The 22325-nt window shown below is 56.1% G+C and overlaps 2 protein-coding genes across 10 annotated transcripts; both read right to left on the reverse strand.

Annotated features, from left to right (window-relative positions):
* Positions 1-1806: 1806 nt before the first annotated feature.
* LOC127039447 (thaicobrin-like) lies at positions 1807-20927 on the reverse strand. 9 transcript variants are annotated; one of them, XM_050933207.1, is made up of 7 exons: positions 20808-20927; positions 16846-17038; positions 16531-16713; positions 16235-16361; positions 7793-8011; positions 4128-4187; positions 1807-3495 (listed from the first exon to the last, which is right to left on the reverse strand). In XM_050933207.1, exons 5-7 carry the CDS (start codon positions 7800-7802, stop codon positions 2969-2971), a joined length of 597 nt encoding a protein of 198 aa, XP_050789164.1. In that variant the 5' UTR covers positions 7803-8011; positions 16235-16361; positions 16531-16713; positions 16846-17038; positions 20808-20927; the 3' UTR covers positions 1807-2968. The 9 variants fall into 9 exon arrangements, with proteins under 9 accessions (XP_050789164.1, XP_050789157.1, XP_050789160.1 ...); XM_050933200.1 differs by lacking the exon at positions 16531-16713; XM_050933203.1 differs by lacking the exons at positions 16531-16713; positions 20808-20927 and adding an exon at positions 20712-20735.
* Positions 11514-13289, reverse strand: LOC127039723 (zinc finger protein 665-like). Its single transcript, XM_050933580.1, is given in 1 exon segment — positions 11514-13289. A coding segment is annotated over 1 exon segment (1131 nt). The 3' UTR covers positions 11514-12158.
* Positions 20928-22325: the final 1398 nt, after the last annotated feature.

A 22325-nucleotide genomic window follows, 5' to 3' on the forward strand; every position in this document is an offset into this window, starting at 1 on the left:
CGGCAGCTGGGGGAAGTGTCTCCCACCGCTGCAGCACGGAGCCCACGAGCCCTGACCCCAGCGTCACTGATGTGGCTTGGGGGGGTGGGGGGGCTCACACTGCTGACACCCAGGCAGTTACACCAGCACAAGGGGCCGGGTGGACGTTATTCACCATTTGTAAATGGTTCTGGTTGGTGAAACGACATGGGACCCCCCAGCCTTCACCCCCCCAGCTCAGAAATCTCTGTGCCCCTCACCTTTCACCAGCTGGGAGCAAGGTGCACCTCGCTGGGGGAGCCACATGCACCCCCCCAACCGCACCCCACTAGTGGGACCAGGGGCACAGCTCAGCCCTTAGCACCCCCTCTCCTGGCTGCAGCTTGACCTGCCCAATTGATCCCCAGTGACCCTCCTAATAATTCCCTTCTCCCAACCCCCTCTTTGCTCCCACAACCCCCCGCCCCTCACAGCTCCCTTCCCCTGAACACCAGGTCCCAGTGACCATCCTGTCCCACCACCCCTCCCTATGATCCCCCCCAAATGCCGCTCAGCCCCTGGATGCTCAACCCTCAGCCCCCCCCCCCCTTTGAACCCGGTAGCCGACAGAGCAGGCCCAGGCCTGGCCTTTACCCCCATGGCTCGTCCCCGGCATCCGGCCTTTCCCACAGGCAGGGCTGGGCTCTGCTGACGGCTCCATGGATTGGGGGGACGCTGCTCCTCTCCCTACTCCCTGGGCTGGGGGCTGCCCCACCCAATACTCTGGGCTTGGGTGGCGTTTCCCCAATGCTGCACTTCCCTCTCTGCTCCCCGGCCGGGGAGGGGATGGTGCCCTCGGGGAAGGGAGGTTCCCGCTGGGTTTCAAAGCTGGCACCTGCCTCCTCTGCCCCCTCCTCACCAAAAGCTCCTGCCACCTTCCGGCTGGGGCTGAGCTGCTGGGGCGGGAGCAGGCCCAGCCGGGGGAGCAGGGAGCCGAAGTTTCTGCAAACAAGCGAGAAACGAGGAACTGCAGCGACTCCTCTACTCAGCCTCAGGGCCCAGGACAGAGGCAGCTCCAAGACTGTCCCAGCCAGAACAGGTGAGAAATGGTCCCAGCCCCCCGCCAATGTGCCCAGCCCCTAACACACAGCTGCTAGAGCACAGCTCAGGGGAAACTGAGGCAGGAATACAGATAATTGAGCCAGACATGGGCAGTGGGGATCATAGGCAAGGGGAGGTGATGCCTCCCCAGACAGCCTACCATGGCCCAGTCCCAGGCCAGCTCCCCTCCTGCAGGGACTCTGAGGCTGTGGCCGCGCTGTGGGACATGGGAGCTGGGGCCGCAGCCCTCGTCCCTGGCCGTCTGGCGCTTTGGGCTCCTGTGGGGGAGGAAGCGAGAGGCAGGGGGGCACATGGGGATGGAATGGGGGTTGGCCTCCCATGCAGCCAGACTTTGGGAAAGGTAGAGGCTTAGACAGCATCTGAGCTGGTTTCAAAGGGTGAGATTCTTGTTTCCAGGAAACATCGATTTCATTGTCCACACACCCACTGACCGGGGAAACATTTCCATGGCTAATCAGCCAAATGGGCAGAGAGGTGAAGACGGAAAAAGGCTGCTGAGAAGTTAAAAGTTTGATTTTAAAAACGATTCACTTTGTCAACAGCCCAGCACAGAACGTACAATTGTGTCTGAAGGTTTTCAAGCTCCCACTTTTTTGCCTGTCAGCATCTCTCCGGAAACAGCGATGGGCTGAGCAGCCCTTCTTTGCTGCCCTCCCCCGGGAATGCTGACAATGCTTGAAACCCACAAGTGTGCAAAACATGTAAACAGATCAAATAGAAAACAGCTTAAAAATGAATGTTGCTCTTCTCTGTCAAAATAGTCTATAAAAACCAAACAAACTTGCCATTAGCCAAGCCTAGCCAGGAGCACAGCAGAGCATCCAGGAGCACGGAGGTGGTGGCAGAGTGTTTGATGCTGGGGTGTGTTATAGATATTGGGAGAGGGGGTTTGTGGTGTGAGAAATGTCCCCTTCCCCCTCTGTTGGTCTGTCTCCAGCTCTGGGCACTTGGCTTGCACTGGAAGCTGCCAGGTGCAGGGACATCTTTTCTTGCTGCATTTGTGCAGCTCCTAGCACAACGGGTCCCGGTCCGTAACTGGGACTCCTACACACTACAGTGACACACACAGTAATGCAGTAAAGGACTTTTTGCACTGCCTGACTGGTGGCAGAGGCGTCTGTGTGACTAAGAACCAGGCCCCCTCCTTCCCCTGGAGATGCCGTGGGGTGGTTAGTAGCCAGGCACAAGGACCCGTTGCCACTGAAAAGGCATCAGCTAAACCGTGGCCATCCAGCCCCACGGCAAGAAGGGTTCGGTGAGCAAGTGGGAGGTTAACAAGCCAGCCACCAATGACATAAAACCCAAGGATGTCGTACGGCGTGATCTTTATCCAGCTTGCTCTGAACGCGGAGAAGAGCTCACACTGCCCAGCTGGGATTTCCAACAGAGCCGCAGGGAGGGACCCCACGCAGGGAATTACAAGGGGACTTGGGTGCATCGGAAAATCCCATCACTGAAACCCAGCAGCTGCCCCTCTGACAGCCCCTTACAAAACTCTGCCTCCAACCCCCAAACTCCTCCCCCACAGAAGTCACCCAGCCAGGGGCTCCGTGGCCCAAAGATTTAAGGGGGGCCCCGTGCCAGGTGTGGCCGCTCCTGGGCGGTGCTGGACCGACTGGGGTGCTGGTTCCAAGCCTGGGCAGCCTCCAGAGGCACCGAGCGCAGTGGGAAACGGGCCAGGGGACACCCACTGTGATGAGATTCTCTGGCCAGGTCCCAGCTGGGTCCTTATGGGCATGCTGAGCATTGCTCCTTCAGGGAGAGGAGAGGTCCAGGGGCTTGGAGAGATGGGAGCCCTCCGGGGCCACGGGGGTTGGGATGTCGGAGGCTAGAGAAACCCGTTTTCTCATTCCCAGGGAGACACTCTCTGTCTCCCCACCCCCTTGTCTCAAGAACACAGTCTGAGCAGGGATCCTTGCACCCAGAAGTAAGGGAGGATCCTCTCCCCATGGAAAGAGGCCGGAGGGAGGGAGAACAACAGAGACTTCCAATCAGCATCCAAAAATGCCACCTCCCCCGCTTCGTAATATAGGGAAACCCCTATCCTCTGTATGGTCTCACTCGAGATCAAACGGACGCCAGGGGTGGAGAAACCATGGTACACATTACACTGTCCCTTACACCCGTGTATCCCCATAGCCCAGATCCCCTCCTCAGGGCGAGGGCTGATCCGTCCCTTCCTCCTCACAGACTCTCTGGCCACCCCCACAGCCCAGTACTTCCCATTCCCCACCTCCACCTCCCAGTAATGTCGCCCCGAGGTGAACCCCTCAGAGCCCAGCACACAGTGACTTGTGTCGAATCTCTCCGGCATGTCAGGCAAGTCCTGCAACGTGTCTGCTCGTCTCACACTTTTCCCATCCTCAGACACGATGAGGATGGGATGGCCCGTGTCTGGATCCAGAGTCACGTTCGCTGAGGGGGAGAGAAAAGCGGAGGGTTAAGGGCAGAGCCCAGCCCTGGGGGAGGCTGGGACCCTTCCTCACACTCCCTGGCAGCCCTGGACTGGCTGGGACACCTCTGGATCCCAGGGAGCTCCCGGGCACCTGACTGATTCCTCTGTCTCACACCCAGACACAGAACGGGAGAGATATGGAGGAGAGAGACTGAATCTGCAGGTAGAGGAGCTGAGGAGGAGGCTGGACACTGATTTAACCCCCCTAGGGATCCCCCTCCCCCAGCTGGTCCTTTCTTCCTTGTCCTGGGAGAAGAGGGGAGGACAGGGCACCGGGGGGAACTGCTCCAGACCCGAGAGTAAGGTCAATATCCTGGGAGGTAGCCCCTTGCCCAGCCTGGGAGCAGGGAGCCGCATGAAGGGAGAGCTCAGAAAGACCCCAGCCCAAAGGGAAGGGAGGATGCTGGAGAACAAACACACAGAGATCTTTAATACAACTTCATCGCAGAGTCACACGGGCTCAGAGAAGGTGTTTGGGGGCTGGTCAGTGACAATCTTCCTGATGATCAGTGCGTGTTTGAGTTGTGAGTTCACGTTACTTTAACAAGGATGTTTCCATAGGTGTATATAGAACCACCACGTGAACCCTCACCCTTCGTATACGACCACAGCCTCTTCCACCAGTCGCTCTCCATTTCCGGCAGCTGAGCGTCTGGAGGGAGGAAAAGGATACGGGAGATGAGATTTCATTCCGTCACGTTTACAATTGCATTGCCACTATTAGCTGACATCATAATGTTTTTATTATGACAGAGGAACACACACACACACACCCTTTCTAATGCAGCCCAAAATGCCATTAGCCTTCTTGACAACAAGGGCCCACTGCTGACTCATATCCAGCTTCTCGTCAGCTGTAACCCCCAGGTCCTTTTCTGCAGACCGGCTGCCTAGGAATCTTTAGCGGTGCCTGGGAATCTTTTCCTTCTGACTAGCCAATCAGCTACTTTTAAAAGAACCCTCCAGCCAAATCAGTACCTAGTAAGACCTAAAATCCTTTTGATGCCTAAAAGCTTTGGAAACATATTTTTTAAAGTTGGTGAAATTTCAGAAACACATCTCTTGTTATGGAGATCACACACAGTAAATGAGTGTTCCCATTTTCTAAACGCAATGAACATTGTTCTGAACACACTAAACCCCTGTGACTGTTTAATTTAAGATAATGTCTTTGTTTCAGTGAGCTAAACTGGTAGGAATCTGGACTGATTCCTTTCTGAAGGCTTAAGAGTCCATTTAAAATATAACACCAGCTTAGAAACACTGATGAAGAAAATGCAGCACAGAGGAGAGCTGCATCACGCATTCTGTAGTATCAAATGTTGTGTTCAGCAGGACGGCCCACTCCCCCTTACTACAAAGGTTTTGCAAATAAATATCTGACAAACTTCAGGGCAGATCAAAATACCCGTGACCGACAGTTTTTTATTCCCAAGTTTAGTGCTTTTAATTAGGTACCTTCTGCCCATCCAGGCTGCGGGAGGGAGGGTCTGGGGTCTCTGCAGGGAACTGTGACTCTCCGCCACCGAGAGACGGACTGGGCATCTCGCTATTCTTTGTTGCCTCCTCCCGCCCCTGCCCCTGCACTGCTGTCACAATAAGACTGCGTAGGGCCCCATAAATCCTAAGGGCGGCCCCGTTAGGCTCCCGCCGCTCCACAGAGCTTAACTGTTCATGGACTGGAACATTTTTAATATTGTTTCTCCAGGAGCTAATGGGTGTCAGGCACTAGTGGAGGGGTGGGGGCAAGAGCAGCCAAACCCTTTGGGGTCTGATCAGAGCCATGACTGGACTCCCCAGGTGCCCACAAAAAACAGTCACATAATCCCTCCACTTCCAGAAACGCTTTTCTGGGGAGGGGCAATAGCTTGGGAACCCCTTGGTCAAATGACCCCTAACGTGGTGACGGCCCCAGCCCTCACCCCAGGAGACCCAGCGGATTTCAGGGCAATCCAAGTGTGGGGGCCGAGGTTTGAGCACTAGAAATGTCGTCCTGCAAACAGAAGGAGCTTCTCAATTGTACCCACGCTGGAGCTGGCACCAACCCTGGAAGTTGCCAGCTCTGTGGCCAGCTGGAGGTTTCTCTGTGCCACAGCCTGTCTGCACTGAGGGCAGCAGACATCTGTAGCTGACCCCTCCCAGCACTGGATGATTCGGTTGAGACACAAATTGCACCCACAGCCTAGGGGGCAGGTTGTGTGAAATGCACCAGAGCGATGGGGCAAGTAGCATCACCCTGGAGACTTCTCCCGGGTTCCCTGCATAGGGTAAATCTAGCTTTCCTGAGCCCCTGTCTGCAGCACCCACTGGCCGCATCCCCTTCCTGGCACGGACTCCTGCTGTTTGCTGGGAGCCCCTGGGAGAGTCACGGCCCTGGAGTCTGTGGGGAAAATGGACCAACCTGGATGGGTCAAAACTCCTGAGTCAGCTGCCAGAAATCAGGGAAATGATCCCTCAAATCATGTGGGGTTTTTAAAGAGTCTGTTGTGGGGTTGGTGTCTGACCTCCAGTGGGTGGGTGAGAATTAGCTGCCCCTTACCCCCATGCAGTGAGTAAAGTGATTTTTGTCTCTCTACACAAGCTCCCGCCCCCATCTGCCTGGCCCGCCGCCCAGACATTTATCTGGCCCCCGACTCCAAATCAATCCTCTCCCCTCCCCCATCAGTTCTGCGTCCACATTGATGGGAACCCCCAATCCTGCCCCTCCCCAGCCCCCCGATCTGCCCCTCCTCTAGCCCCCCCATCTGCCACTCCCCACATCCGCCCCTCCCCCAGCCCTACGCCAATCCCCCCCACAGGCCCCCCCCAGCCTCACCTCTGCTCCTCCGGCAGGTCCTGGGGTCCCCCGAAGGCCCAGGGGGTGCAGTTGGGTCCCCGCTCCCCTCCCAGCCGGGCCAGGCCAGGCCAGGCCAGGCCGGCTGCTCGCACGGGGGCGGAGAAGGAAGCAGCTGATCTGACTCACGTGGGGTCAGACACAATCCGGTTCCGCTCCGGATTGGCTACTTTGCCCGGACTCCGGAGCAGCCTCAGTAGCAGCAGCTGACGCCCCGCCCCCCAATCGGCTCCCTGAAATCCCCGGGGGGGGGTGCAGAAGCCAAAACGTGACCCGAGAGGGTAAAACAGGGGGCGGAGGGGGGCAAAGGGCAGGCTCCGGGGTGGGGGGCAGGAGTTGGGGGGCAGCAAGTGGGAGGCGCTGCCAGACAGTGGCACGGGGGGGGAACCCCCTCAGGCAGGGCAGGGGGGGTCATAGTTCCCACAAATGGAGTGAGGAGCCACCTGCCGTGGTCCCCAAAATAGGGCGTGGGTGGCTTTGGGGTCCTGGCTCGGGTCCATCCCGGCAGCAGCGTCTTGTCTACACTAGGACCCAGCAAGGGCGAGAAACCCCCCTAGTCCCGGGGCAGCGTCTCACCCTGCAGGGCTCAGCTGGGGACTCTCCGGTGTCCTGGGTCCCACCCAGCACCCAAGGGCCCACGGGCTGGACATCGATGCCTCTCAGTAAACCCCTCACTCTCATCACAGCGACAAGCCGGGGCGACCCCACCAAGTGGGACAGCAAATCCCAGGCCCCTGCCCTCAACAAGGGCAGCTGGGAAATTGAAAGGGGAGAGAGACAAAGAACAGTTGTTAACCCTGCGTTGACAGTAGGTAGGAAGGAGTTAACAGGAGCCGAGAAGGAGCTTTAATAACCCCAGAGCAGATGGTAAAGGGGGCTGGGGAGGAGCTTCAGCGGCCCTAGAGATGAGGGGCAGGAAGGTGCAGATGGCAGTTCTCCAGTCATGGAGCTGGACCAGGGGGCCGTGTAGAGGGGAGTCCTCCAAGCTCTCCGATACTCAGATGACTGAGGCCAGAGAAGCGGATTTTTTCACTCCCTGTGGCTGTGCTCTGCACTCTTTGGGGAAAGAAGAATCTGGTTTTGTCCCACACCTCGCAAGCTGAAACCCTGGTTTAAGGGCACAGAGATGCGCCCGACGCCGACAGAATCGTGACTTGGGTTGGTTTGTAGATTCAGAGTTGAAGCTCCTTCCCTTAGGAGCTCCCCCTCACGCTGTGTGTGTAACACAATACCAGGCACAACAGGGCCTCAGCCCTCGGTGCAGCCTCTAGCTGCTACGGTATTAACAATAATCCTGGGATTGGTGGGAACAGTTACTGAGTAGTCAGACGAGAATGAAAGGAGGAGGAACAGGCCGAAAAGCAGCAGAGAGAAACTCCCCAGCCTGGCCATCTCAATTCCCAGCCCTGCAAAATCGTACTCACCATTCCTCATCCTGCTGCCAATGGCCCCACTGATTCAATGAGCCTGAGCTACCGTGGGGCAGACGGTTCGGTGTGAGGACAGGGGCCTTGAGCTGACATCCGGCTGGGGGATCAGAATCTCTCTGTGTCGGTGTATTTCCTGCTAACACACCTAGAGGCCAGTGCTCTGATTCTCCTCTCCCAACAACTTCACGCGGGTGTAAACGGGTCAAGGGGTTCCTGTGGGATTGCGTCTGGTTTACGCCAGGATGGGGGAGACGGATCCTGGCAGATGTTCCTGGTTTGTGCTCGGGTCGGGGGGAGGCACAGGAGCTGAGTGAGGTTTATCTCTATAGGGAGTCTGAGGAGCCGATGAGAGGGATGCGGTTCTTTGGGTGACCTCGCTGTGTATTTCCATCCCAGACCATGACTGCGTGGCCTTTACCTTTCCCCTTAGCTCTGGAGCAGGTCGGCAGTGAATGCACAGGACACTGGGAGTGCAAGAAACTAAATTCTACTCGGTTATTTCAAAGGAGGAACAAAGACGGACGCCTGTCTCCAGTCCCACGCAGCCCAGCGTGGGACCTTTCAGCCCCAGCCCAGCACCTGGCTGTGCCCCACACCCGGCAGAACCAGCAACATTTGTAAACCAGTAGAGACATGCCGAGGAGCCATGAGCGGCACTGGAAGCCAGGCACAAAAGCAAATACCCAGAAAGCAGGAAATCCAGAGCTCCGGGTGGAGGGATGAGAGTGGGGGGAGTGGGGCAGAGACAGTCTCTGTCATCCCCACACAGGACACTGTGATAGATGGGCAGCTTCACACGACACTCCTAGGCCAAGTCCTGTCTGGCTCTGGCTCTGATGCAGGGAGTTCACAGTTCTCAGCCTCAGCTGCCTGGCTCTGATCACAAACCCAGGTTCCCAGCTCTGTTCCCGCACCTCCCGCCCTCTCCCTCTCCTGACGATATCTCCCATCACTGCAGGGATCATTCGGGCAGGGCAGTAACTTCCTTCCCCATTGCAGTCAGCCTCTCCCCCTGGCTGGGATGATTTAGTGGGGGATTGGTCCTGCTTTGAGCAAGGGGTTGCACTAGATACCTCCTGAGGTCCCTTCCAAGCCTGATATTCTATAATCTGTATTTCAAATGTGTTTGCTCCTGAGTAACACAAAACACTTTACCTCCAGTCTAGCCAGCACATTGTGAAAGGCCTATTCAGGTTGAATGGCCCATCAGCAAAAACAGGGGGTTATGGGAAAAGCTTATCCTCACCCGCTGATCTTTCCTGTGGACACTTCAGCCAGGGCATGAGTAACGGCTGCTAGAACTCACCCAAGCTTGCAAGGGCATGTGAGTAGATCATGTGATACTGGACCCCATCTTGTGGCTGGTACTTTTCCACAAACTCCTGCTGGGGGCTCGGCTTGAAATGAAGACGTTCCCGCTGCCTGCAAGAAGCTATCAAATGGGGAAGTGACATCACCACTGGGCCTCTCTCCCCCTACAACTCAACACCGGAGAACACCTCAGGAACCAAGAGTGAACTGGGGAATGGGGGAGTCCCAGGCAGGAGAGAAGAATTCCTGCCTGTGTACGCAAAACTGTAACCTGCGTGTTCTAGCTAGCAGGGCGAGACACTGCTTGATTCAAATCCTATCGCTTTTATACGGCTTAGATTGTGTCTTGTTTTATTTCTCATGGTGATCTGCTTTGATCTATACGCTCACTACTGTGGAAGTACAGAAAGAACTGACAGGGATTTGTAGGGGATCTTAATGCATGACAGTCTCTGCTAGCCAGAGTCAGGCTAGCTGTAACCCTACTAACGCGAGATTTGTAGAAGCGAGGATTGTGTGAGGCAAGTGGAAAAGAACTGTGTGAGAAGTTGTTTTTCAACCTTGTGGAGATAATACAATATGTAGACTGGCATCTCTTAAGTGAGAAAGACAAGATATCAGGATGACCTATGTATAAACAAAATGCAGCTGTTGCTTATTATTGTCTGTAACAAAAGTCTAAATGCTTGCTGTAATTGTTTACCTGTTGAGAGACCTGTCTAGGAAGGGGAGACCCTATGTCCTAGTGCACTCTCTCCCTGCTGTAGCTGCTAAACAGAATAAAGTATCTGACTCTGCTGCACCCAAACAAAAAGCGAGAACTGAGTTTTTCTCCGGGACACTACTTATAATTACTTAAAATCTCTCTCTCTCTCAGTGAGTAAGGGAACCCAGATTGGCATGCCAGAGGGCTCAGCAGGACCCCAGTTCCAGCTTGCACCCTGGGGAAACCCGTCACAAAGGTACCAAGGGAATGAATGCTAAGAACCAGCACTTCTCTGTCCCCTGTGCTCTCCCTTTCTTATCCCACAGTCTCCAAATGCTCGACTGCCCCAGCACACGGATCCCCCTGCTTCCTAGTTCAATCCCCGGTTTCCCCCACAAAACCCATCCTTCTGGTCCCTCAGTATTTGATCCCCCAGTACAGCATTAGCTTCACTTGGAGCATCTGCCACCATGAGGACATCTGAGGCCATGTCTACATCTAAAATTTTGCAGCGCTGGTTGTTACAGCTGTATTAGTACAGCTGTATAGGGCCAGCGCTGCAGAGTGGCCACACTTACAGCAACCAGCGCTGCAAGTGGTGTTAGATGTGGCCACACTGCAGCGCTGTTGGGCGGCTTCAAGGGGGGTTCGGGGAACGCGAGAGCAAACCGGGAAAGGAGACCAGCTTCGCCGCGGTTTGCTCTCGCGTTCCCCGAACCACCCTGCAAACCGCAGGGAAGGAGACCTGCTTGTTCGGGGAACGCGAGAGCAAACCGCGGCGAAGCTGGTCTCCTTTCCCGGTTTGCTCTCGCGTTCCCCGAACCACCCTGCAAACTGCAGGGAAGGAGACCTGCTTGTTCGGAGAACGCGAGAGCAAACCGCGGCGAAGCTGGTCTCCTTTCCCGGTTTGCTCTCGCGTTCCCCGAACCACCCTGCAAACCGCAGGGAAGGAGACCTGCTTGCTCGGGGTTCGGGGAACGCGAGAGCAAGCCGGGGAAGGAGACCAGCTTGATTACCAGAGGCTTCCTCAGTATGCTGGGATACCTGCTTATTCCACGGAGGTCAAGAAAAGCGCTGGTAAGTGTCTATACTTGATTACCAGCGCTGGATCACCAGCGCTGGATCCTCTACACCCGAGACAAAACGGGAGTACGGCCAGCGCTGCAAACAGGGAGTTGCAGCGCTGGTGGTGCCCTGCAGATGTGTACACCTCCTAAGTTGCAGCGCTGTAACTCCCTCACCAGCGCTGCAACTTTCTGATGTAGACAAGCCCTCAGAGGTTTCTTTCCCGGGTGGATTTACTCATGCTGGTACTTTGGGAGCACCCTACTGAAGCTTTGCCTGGTCAAGGTCTCCCTGTTGCGTGAACTCAGATTGAATCTAGCCAAGCTATTTCTAGGGTCTCTCGCCCTTGTGGATTCTCTGGTGTTAGCTAAGCTCTGAGCTCTTACTGAAGCTTTCCCCACTCTGGAGGCATTTATGAAGTTTATTGCCTTTGCAGATCCTCTGAAGTCTAATGAGGTTTGTTCTCTCAATGAAACTTTTCCTACAGTGGAGGCATTTATCAGGTTTATCTCCAGTACGAATTCTTTCAGGCCGTCCTTAGGATTTATAGGGCCCGATGCCATATTATTAAGCTGGTGCCCCTATGCCTGACGACAGACTGGACTCGCATGCGTATTTTAGACAAGGAGGGGGTGTCTTCTGAAGGATTTATTTAAAAAACTGTATGTCTGAAGATCCAAGCATTTAAGGCGAAAGATGAATACTCAGATTGTGCATCTAAAAATCTATGCAAGGATTGTTTAGAGTGGTGATTTTATAATCTTCACCAACTCACTAATGAAATATTTTTAAAGCAAAGTTTAAACTAAGGTCCCGTAGACTGACATGTTCTGAGTAAATATGACAGTGATACCCAACTGTAAATTCAGAAATTGACAGTCTGTCTATACCTGGCGTTTGGCAAATGCCTGTGACATGGCTTCATTACCACTCAGATGGCTCTAACAGGCTGGAGGCTTTTTCACTTTGAAGTTACTCGATCCCCTCCGGAGGAAGACTCACCAGCTGTGGGAGCCTGCAGGAAGGGTCAGAACAGGGATAGGAAGAGGCAGAAGGGGGGGGACACTAAGACCCAGGGGTGCCCCAAATTTTTGGGTGCCCTACGCAGCCGCATATGCCTAAGGATGGCCCTGAATTTGCTGATGTCTAGTAAGGTGCGAGATCTGAATGAAACTTTTGCCACAGTCCAAGCACTTCTGGGGTCTCTCTCCAGTGAGTATCCTCTGGTGCGTAACAACTGTTGATGTCCAAATGGAACTTTTCCCACAGTCGAGGCATTTATATGGTCTTTCCTCCCACGTGGATTGTCTGATGTCTAGTAAGGTTTGATCTGTGGCTGAAATTTTCCCCACAATCCAAGCACCGATAGGGCTTCTCCACAGTGTGGATTCTCTGGTGCACAACCAGGCCTGACTTGTGAGCAAAACTTTTCCCACAGTCCAAGCATTGATATGGTCTTTATCCTGTATGGATTCTCCGATGTCTAGCAAGGTAGGAGTTGTGACTGAAGCTTTTCCCACACTCCAAGCATTTATGGGGTTTGTCGCCCGTGTGCATTCTCTGATGCGTCATAAGGCTGGATGGCTGAATGAAACTTTTCCCACACTCAAGGCACTTATAGGGATTCCCTTCCATGTGGGTTCTCTCGTGTGTAAGAAGGGACGATCGCACACTGAATCCTTTCCCACACTCAAGGCATTGATATGGTCTCTCTCCTGTGTGCCGTCTCTGGTGCGTAAGAAGGGACGATTTCTGACAAAAGCTTTTCTCACATTCCAAGCATTTATAGGGTTTCTCTCCTGTGTGGATTCTTCCATGGTTAATAAGATGTGACCTCTGACTGAAGCTTTTCCCGCAGTCCAAACATTTGTAGGGTTTCTCTCCTGTGTGGATTCTCCTGTGTGTAATAAGGGCTGATCGCTCACTAAAATCTTTCCCACACTCCAGGCATTTAAATGGTCTCTCTCCTGTGTGCAGTCTCTGGTGTGTAAGAAGGGATGACCTCTTATGAAAGCTTTTCCCACATTCCAAGCATGTATAGGGTTTCTCTCCCGTGTGGATTCTCCCATGGTTAATGAGATGTGAGTTCTCACTGAAGGTTTTCCCACAGTCCAAGCATTTATAGGGTTTCTCTCCCGTGTGGGTTCTCTGATGCACAGTAAGGGCTGATTTGAAATTGAAGCTTTTCCCACACTCAAGGCATTTATAGGGTCTTTCTCCTGTATGGATTCTCCCATGTTTAGTAAGAGATGAACTTTCATTAAAACTTTTTCCACACTCAAGGCATCTATAAGGTCTTTCTCCCAGGTGCAGTCTTTGATGTGTAATAAGGTGTGAACTCTGACGGAAACTTTTCCCGCAGTCCAAACATTTATAGGGTTTATCTCCTGTATGGATTTTCCAATGCATAGCGAGGCTTGTTCTCACACTGAATCTTTTCCCACAGTCAAGACATTTGTAGGGTTTTTCTTCCTTGTGATTTATCTGTGGAGCTGCCGTTTTCTTGGGACTCACACACGGAATGGATTCATCCAGCTTCTTGCTTGGATGTTTTTTCAGCTGCCTCCCTGCCCTGCCCTGATATCCCCAGGCATTTCCCTGTTTCAAGCACTGGGAAAAACTCCCTTCAGCTCTTCTCAAAAACGCCCCCTGAGGTTCCACTTTCCCAGGAGCTTCCTGCTGTTGATTCTCCTCTTTGTCCTCACTCCCACGCTCATCACCTGCTGGGAGAGAGAGAGAGACAATCCAGCCAGAAGTCACTGTCTGTGCTCTCCCTAGGCAGGGCTTGTCTACACTACACAGTTTTGTCACAAAAGGCAGCTTTTGTCGACAAAACAACGGAGGTTTGTTGGCAAAACTCTCCTGTATTGGCAACAAATGAAAAAAACCCACCTCGATGAGAGGCTTTTTGCAGCAAAGTTAGAGAGACAAAGCGTCGGTGTAGACGCTGCATTCGTTATGTCACTGTAACTGGCCTCCAGGAGGTATCCCACAATGCCCGCCGCGACCACTCAGCTCACTGTTTTGAACTCCGCTGCCCTGCTTCCAGCTACTCGGGCCTGCATCCCTCCCCTTTCAAAGCTCCCGGAAGCGCTGAAATTCCTCAGCGTGCAGAGCTACTGCCCAGCTGAGCAGGGTGGCAGCAAACACACGCCTGCCTGGACTATGGGGAGGGGGGATCTCCTGGGTTTGTGGGCAGAGGAGGCTGCGGAAGAACTCGGAGGGAATCACAGCATCATTAACGCGAGATCCTGCTCTCCTCGGCACTAGGGACACAGGCAGGGCAGGCTGCTGCAGCAGGAGGGAAGGAACACACACACGTACCCTGCACACACACAGTCTCTGTCTCTCCTCTCTCACAAACACACACACACACACTCCCTGTCACACACTCTTCCCCTCCTCCCACCCCCCCACACCCACGCTCCAGCTGGCAATCGACAGTAGATACGAACGCCAGAGTTACAGACTGAGCAGTCAACCGGACACCATGTGGAACCGGAAGTAGGCAATCAGGCAGCAGTGGAGACAAAACCCCACCAAATACTGCACCGTGCCTGCGTTGCGGCTTAAAAGGTAGGCACATCTGGGCTGCCTGTCCCCACCCCAGCCCCCTACTCGCTACGTATGGGGCAGCCGCTTACAGGTGGGAGGTGAAGACGCTGAGGTTCGCAGACACTGCTGTGAGCCCCTGCTCCGAGCCGTCTGCCCTGAGGCGCATCCCGTAACGTCTTCCTCAGGGCTACGAATGTTTCAGAGTTAGGAACAACCCCCGTGCCCGAGGTCTCCATAACTCTGAGGTTCTGGTATATCAGGATGAAACCTGGATGACGTGACGCTCCACCTGCCCCACGAGGCACTGCAAGCCCTTCCCAAAGCACCCTGCGGCCAGCTGCACCGTGGGATCGCGACCCACAGTGCTCTGCTCTCTGTGTCGGTGCAAGAGCAGCTAGCGGGGATGGGCTCTGCCAACACAAGGAGCATAGTGTGGACCTGCAACAGGGGTTTAATGACAGCGGTGGCTGTACATTGGCATCATGTGCGTCGACAAAACTCCGTAGCATAGACGAGGCCTTTTTCCAGCCTAGACGAGCGACGGCAGCTAAGTCGATGGGAGAAACTCTCCCACTGACATACTGCTGTCAACATCCGGCAATTATGTGGGTGTAACTTACGTCACTCAGGGGGCTGGTTTATTCACTCCCAAGTGACAAAAGTGACACTAACATAAGCAGTAGTGTAGATGCAAGCCTGAGACAATGGATTCTGCCTCCATGTCCCATCCAAACGCTGCCAGGGAAGTAAAGTCAGGGAGGATGGGAAGCCAGGACTGATATTTGCCGTGATGATACGACACCTGCTGACTGCAGCCCTGACCTGGGTGAGATGGGGCAGAACTGAGAGCGCTCGCTCACGGCACATTTTGGAGCATCTCTGGTGCTGTGTGTGTCAGTTTCCCTGACCCCTCGCTTGTGCGGGTGCCCCTCAAGAGCTCCCTTTCCTTGGAGGCCTAAATAATAAATAATAATATTAACAGGAGATATACCCATCTCCTAGAACTGGAAGGGACCTCGAAAGGTTATTGAGTTCAGCCCCCTGCCTTCACTAGCAGGACCAAGTACTGATTTTTGCCCCAGATCCCTAAGTAGCCCCCCTCAAGGACTGAGCTCACAAGCCTGGGTTTAGCAGGCCAATGCTCAAACCACTGAGCTATCCGTCCCCACTGGAGATCTGGGACGCACGGCTCTTCCCCTCCTTCCAGCCGGGCGATCAGGTCAGGTTTGGGAATGGGAAATCCTGCACAGGGGGTGAAATCAGGCACGGTCCAGCTGCATGGAGTCTTGGCAGAGTATCTATCACGAGGGACATTCCCTGAGTTTTGCCTGACCTTACATGGGATTGTAATAACTCAGACCCCTTGGGGTCTGCAGGGGGTGTTGTCATTACCTCACTAGGAGTTCTCAAGATCTGTGAGCTCTGAGGGACTTACGGACACACCCACCCACGGTTCGGGTGTTAAATTCCTGCTTATTTCATACCCTTCAGACCCTAGAGCCCTCGCCATGGATGAAGCTAGTCCCAAGGAGGAAGGTGAAGGAGAAGTTATACAAGCAGGACAATACTCTGCTTCTGGACCCTTGAAAGCTGGAGACGGGGTTGAATTAGCATGTCCATTAGATTTCCGACTCCCCTGTTCTCTTGGAGGGGGTATGGAGATGAAAATGTCACGCGCACTGAAGCTGTGGACAATGCGACCCTCCCCCTACAATTTAACTGGGCAGGGAGGAACCTGACCAGATTCAGAAATGCAGACCCAACGGCGTTTAATAAATGAGGGGACGGGAATCCCTTACCCAGCAAGGTCACAGTCTCATTATTCTCCTGCATGGTGTCCCTGTAGCGGGCTCTTGGAGTGGGGTCCAGCAGAGCCCCCTCTTCGCTGGTGAAATGCACAGCCACCTCCTCGAAGGTCACTGGTATCTGAAACAACATCAGTTCCTCCACTCAGAGCCTGCTGCCCCAGCCACAATCCCGCTCGTCACGATGGAGGAGGGACGGAGAAGCAGAATCCCACCCCCACCCTGCTCAGAGGAGCCAGCCAAGGGAGCCCCTGGTCCCTCCCAGCAGGGTCTCTTCATTCACCACACACCTCCCAGCCACAGGCTGATATGGGAAGCAGAGCTCCAAGCATCCCACCACCTGCATAGTCCACAGTAGCCTCTGGCTAGTGGGTCCAGGCTCCAGCGCCGAGAATCTGGTCATTTTCCCAGCCCAGTCCATGGGGCGTGTCCTCGTTCAGAAATGGAGGGATGGTCGCCCCCTCCCAATGGGCCTGTTCAGAAAACGAGGCCCAAGGTGAACATGTCCCAGCCCTGCCTCGCCCCGTGTATTTCCTGCCCCTCCTCTCTACAAACCACACACACACACACACACACACACACACACCTCCCTGAAAATCTCCTACCTGAGCGGGCTACACCACAGCCGTTTCTCTTCCCCGTCTCCTGGAAGACGGGACGATCTGGAGCGAAATGTGGATGTGATTCTTCAGCCTGTCAGGGGTAGACAACCTGTGGCACACGTGCCGAAGGCAGCACACGAGCTGATTTTCAGTGGCACTCACACTGCCCGGGTCCTGGCTACCGGTCCAGGGGGCTCTGCATTTTAATTTAATTTTAAATGACGCTTCTTAAACATTTAAAAAACCTTATTTGCTTTACATACAACAATAGTTTAGTTCTATAGTATAGACTTATAGAAAGAGACCTTCTAAAAACGTTAACCTGTATGATTGGCACGCGAAACCTTAAATGAGAGTGAATACATGAAGCCTCAACCCAGCACTTCTGAAAGGTTGCTGACCCCTGCTCTAGACTCTGCCACCCTGGGAAAAGCCTCCGTCACTTTGGCGGGGCCCACATTGACGTCGCTCAGGAGAGCTTCTCCCACCGACACAGCTACCGCCTCTCGCGGGGGTGGAGATCTTATGCCACCAGCAGCCACTGAAACGCTTCTCCTGTAGCCTCTGGCCCTTCATTACAACACAGTCCCAGCCCCTCCCACCAGGGCTGGATGCACCGAGGCCATTTTAAACCTTCCCAGGGACAGAGGCTCTGAGACAAATGCTAGAAAAAAAAGCAGAATTGAAGGAGCCGCTTGGGTGGATTCCCCCGGACATTGTTCCCAGGAAGTGTTCTTTACCCCCTTCACCTGACACAAAAACTAGGGGTCACCCAATGAAATCAACAGGCAGCAGGTTTAAAACAAACACAAGGAAATATTTCTTCACACCAACGCACAGTCAACCTGTGGAACTCCTCGCCAGGGGACGTTGTGAAGGCCAAGACTATAACAGGGTTCAAAGAAGAACTGGATAAATTCATGGAGAACAGGTCCATCAGTGGCTATTAACCAGGATGGGCAGGGATGCAACCCCATGCTCTGGGTGTCCCTAGCCTCTGACTGCGAGAAGCAAAGAGAGAATGACAAGTTCACGCGATGATCCCTTGCTCTGTTCATTCCCCCTGAAGCACCGGCCATTGGCCACTGTTGGAAGATAGGATATTGGGCTAGACAGACCACTGGTCTGACCCAGCGTGGCTGTTTCTCTGTTCTTATTGTCCCCAGGCAGCGCCTCGGCTCAGCAGGGCCGTGACTTGACAGAGGCAGGCACTGGCCTTTCCTCTCTGTGCTCCTCACCTTGTTCCAAGGACACTCAATCTGCCCCATGGGGGTGACGCAGCGGCTGGATCTGGGCAGGTTTGGGAGCTGGGAACCTCTCTCTCCTCCTTGTTCCTGCTCCCCGTTTCAGCGTCACCCTTCCCTCTCCTCTCCGCCTGGGATAACTGGTGACTGTCCCGTTCCCAGGGGCGTTCGCTCTCCAGTGAGAGCCTGGCTGTGTCCCTGAGGGCAGCTGCTCTGGGACCCGCAGACACACGGGGAGCCCCTTCCCCTCGGGTACAAACTTGCCAACTGGTCCCCGAAAAGTCACTTTCCTGCCTGTCCCCAGCACTTTCCCCCAGTTCTCTCCCCATCACCTGGAGGCTCCGGCTCTGGGCTGGTGTGGGGGGCTAATTCCAGCCACGGGGGAAAGTCCCCACCTGGGCTGGGCACAGAGGGGGCATTTATGAAGGTCTCTCCCAAGTCTGGGCTCCCAGATCACGATGCCGGAGGCAGCAGCGTCTGACCCAGAAAACTCAACTCTAGGAGTAGAGAGAGACAAACTCCATCACTGATTCTCCCTGGGCTGCCCCAGCAGCCCCCGGGGCAGTGCAGCAGCTGCAGATTTCACGTGCCCGCCTGGACTCGCACCAGAACCGAACCAGAACCAGTCTGAACTGGTATTTTTACACTGAGCTGCAGCCAGACTCCATCCATAATTTCTCTCTCACTCAGTGACGCTGAATCTGAACTGAACTGGGGGGAAAACAGGTCATCGGTCACCATAACGTTTCAGCTGTTTTTAAGCTCAGTATGTGATCAGATAAAATGAAACCGTCTCTGCTCTCTCCTTCATCAGCAATAAGACCCAGGCAGGCGATGGCCCCAGTAGAAGGAGAAGAGGAGACAGCCCCAAGGAGCAGAGAGGGAGGTGGGAGAGAAGCGGGGGGCTCCCGGTCCCAGAAGTTGACGATAACTCTTCAATCCCAAGGAAAAAGGAACTGGTTCCCCAACTTTTCTCCCCCCTAGATGGGCCTCCTCCCACCCAGCCCCCGGGGCAGCTCCTCCTTCCAAATGCCCCACTTGACACAGGTCCCCAATTCAGTTCCCCACCGAAGGAAGCTGCTCCTACCCACCCCCCGGCACTGCCTGGCAACTGAACCGTTTTGGGGTGTCTTAAACCAGAACCGAACACTGAACCTGAACTGAACCAACCCCCAATTCCACCCCTTGCTGGCCAGGGCTAGAGGTGACTCTGGAGTGACACCGAATCCTGCACAGAAATCACACCAGCACCCGATCAGCCCAGGAGTCAGAGCCCCAAATAACGAGATTGTCTGGAAACAAAGTATTAACTTGGGAGCAGAGTGCAGGAGGGGAGGCGGAGGGTGGATATTTGCTGTGCAAATTCTCAGCCCTGCAGGGGAACCCCCTGCTCCCCTTACCCCACTTGCAATGCTTATTGTACCATTTTGGGGGCAGGGAGGAATCCCCAGTGGCTGCTGGGTGGGGCACCGTGGAGTGAGGGAGCTGCCCCTGTATCTCTCCCGACCCCTTCCCCTTATCCCTCCCTCCCTCCCTCTCTCCTGTCCCCGGCCAGCGTCTCCTTGTTCTCCCATTGTCCCTCCAGCCCCCCACACCTCCTCCATCCCAGCCCGCCCCCTTCACAGCCCCCCCCCACATCTCCCCCATCCCAGCCCCCCTCCCCTCACAGCCCTCCCACCTTCCCCTGATTCCAGCCTCCCCTCCCCATCACCCTTCGCCTCACAGCTCCCCCACAGCTCCCCTTTCACATCTTCCCCATCCCAGCCTCCCTTCCCCTCACAGCCTCCCACATCTCCCCCTATTCCAGCCTCCCCCACCCCTCCCCTCACATCTTCCCCCATCCCAGCCTCCCCTCCCCCATCCCTTCCTCTCAAAGCCCCCTTCACATCTTCCTCCTATTCCAGCCCCCCCACCCCCTCACATCTTCCCCCGAGCCCAGCCTCCCCTCACAGCCCTCCATCTCCCCCTATTCCAGCCCCCCCGCCCCACATCTTCCCCCGATCCCAGCCTCACCTCCCCCACCCCCTTCCCCTCACAGCCTCCCACATCTCCCCCTATTCCAGCCTCCCCCACCCCTCCCCTCCCATCTTACCCCGATCCCAGCCTGCCCTGCCCCACACCCTTCTCCTCACAGCCCCCCCCAGGGGCTGGCGGCCCCCCCCCGCTGGGCACGGGTCCGAGATTTGCAGCCAGCTCTGCTGGAAGCAGCCCAGGGCCAATCCCACCATCCCGCAGCCCGGGTGTGGGTGGCGGGTCTCCCTCACCTTCCCTCCCAGCGGTGCCCCCCCCAGGAGCTGGAGGCTCTGCCCCTCTCCCCCCTGCAGCCCAGGTGTGGGGGGGGGGGTGGGCCTCTCTCACCTTCCCTCCCAGCGGTGCCCCCTCCCGGGAGCTAGGGGCTCTGCCCCTCCCCCCTGCAGCCCGGGTCTCCCTCACCTTCCCTCCCAGCGGTGGCCCCCCCGGGAGCTGGAGGCTCTGCCCCTCTCCCCCCTGCAGCCCGGGTGTGGGGGGTGAGTCTCTCTCACCTTACCTCACCTTCCCTCCCAGCGGTGCCCCCCCCGGGAGCTGGAAGCTCTGCCCCTCTCCCACCCCTCCGCAGCCCGGGTGTGGGGGGTGGATCTCTCTCACCTTCCCTCCCAGCGGTGCCCCCCCCCCGGGAGCTGGAGGCTCTGCCCCTCTCCCCCCTGCAGCCCGGGTGTGGGGGTGGGGGTGGGTCTCTCTCACCTTCCCTCCCAGCGGTGCCCCCCCGGCTGGAGCTTCCCCTCTCCGGGCCACAGCCCGGACTCCGGAGTCACTGCGGAGCGACTGCGAATCACTTCCTGCCGCCGGGCCAGTGCCCCGGCCAGCTGCTGCTGGGTCCTAGCGATCCCCCCGGCCCGGCCCGGCCTGTGCAGGGCTGGGGGCAGAGTCCGATCTCCCCGGGCCGGGCAGGAGCCCCCTAGACCTGGGCTCGGTTCTCCCTGATGCGCGCAGAGCAAAGCCGCTGCGATTCAATGTGTTTTCCTAGCAAATACTCGCTGAAAATACGCGCAAGTCAGGAGCTGTTGGGCGCCTCAGGGGTGGCCGCTTGTTTCTAGTCTAGCGCGTCCCCTGGTTGTCACCGGGACTTTTCAGCTGGAATTTTTAATTCTAAATTTTCTTCGTATTTAGCTGAGTCTGTGGGCCCAGGTGACTTCCAATCAGACAGATTGTTAGGGGGCTTTTCCCGCCACCCTCCCAGTCCCTGGTCCTTGTCAGCAGCCAGCGAGCAGCAAAGAGTCCAAAGCCTGGAGAATGCCAGGGCCTCCCAGAGGATTTGGGGGGCAAAGCAATTTGGGGGGCCCCTTCCATAAAAAAAGTTGCAATACTATAGAATAGTATATTCTCGTGGCGGGCCCTGTGGGGCCCGGGGCAAATTGCCCCACTTGCTCCCCCCCAGGCCAGGGCCAGTGCAAGGATGTTTCGTTCCCTAGGCAAAACTTCCACCTTGCGCCCCCCCCCATGCAGCTGCCCTGAGGTGCCCCCCTTGCGGCAGCTCCCCAGCCCCCACCTTCCGCCCTGAGGCACCCCCTTGTGGCAGCTCCCCAACCCCAACCCTGAGGCACCCCCCTTGCCGCAGCTCCCCCCCTCCGCCCTGAGGCACCCCCCTTGCGGCAGCTCCCCACCAACCACCCTGAGGCACCCCCCTTGCGGCAGCTCCCCCCCTCCGCCCTGAGGCACCCCCCTTGCGGCAGCTCCCCACCAACCACCCTGAGGCACCCCCCATACGGCAGCTCCCCCCCCTCCGCCCTGAGGCACCCCCTTGCGGCAGCTCCCCACCCCCCACCCTGAGGCACCCCCCTTGCGGCAGCTCCCCACCCCGCCCCAGCTCACCCCTGCCCTGCCTCCTCCCCGAACACGCCATGGCCGCTTCACTTCTCCCACCCCGCAGGCTTGCTGCGCCTAAGCTGATTGGCGCTGCAAGTCTGGTAGGCAGGAGAAGGGAAGCAGCCCCGATGCACTCAGGGAGGACGTGGGGCAGGAGTGAGCTGGGGCGGGGAGGTCCCCTGCGTGCGGGCCCCCCCCCACTTGCTGCAGGCTGCCCTCCCCATGCTCCCCTGCCCCAGCTCCCTCCGCCTGAACGCCAGCAGCGACTGGGACAGCCAAAGATCCGGCCGCTGTGGTTGTTGCCAAAGAAAATGGCGCCCCCCAAATCCTAGCGCCCTAGGTCACCTAAATGGTTGCACCGGCCCTGCTCTGGGCAGCCCTGGAGAAGGCCTTGTT

Source organism: Gopherus flavomarginatus, chromosome 23 (genome assembly GCF_025201925.1).
Source record: "Gopherus flavomarginatus isolate rGopFla2 chromosome 23, rGopFla2.mat.asm, whole genome shotgun sequence".
Lineage (NCBI taxonomy): Eukaryota > Metazoa > Chordata > Testudines > Testudinidae > Gopherus > Gopherus flavomarginatus.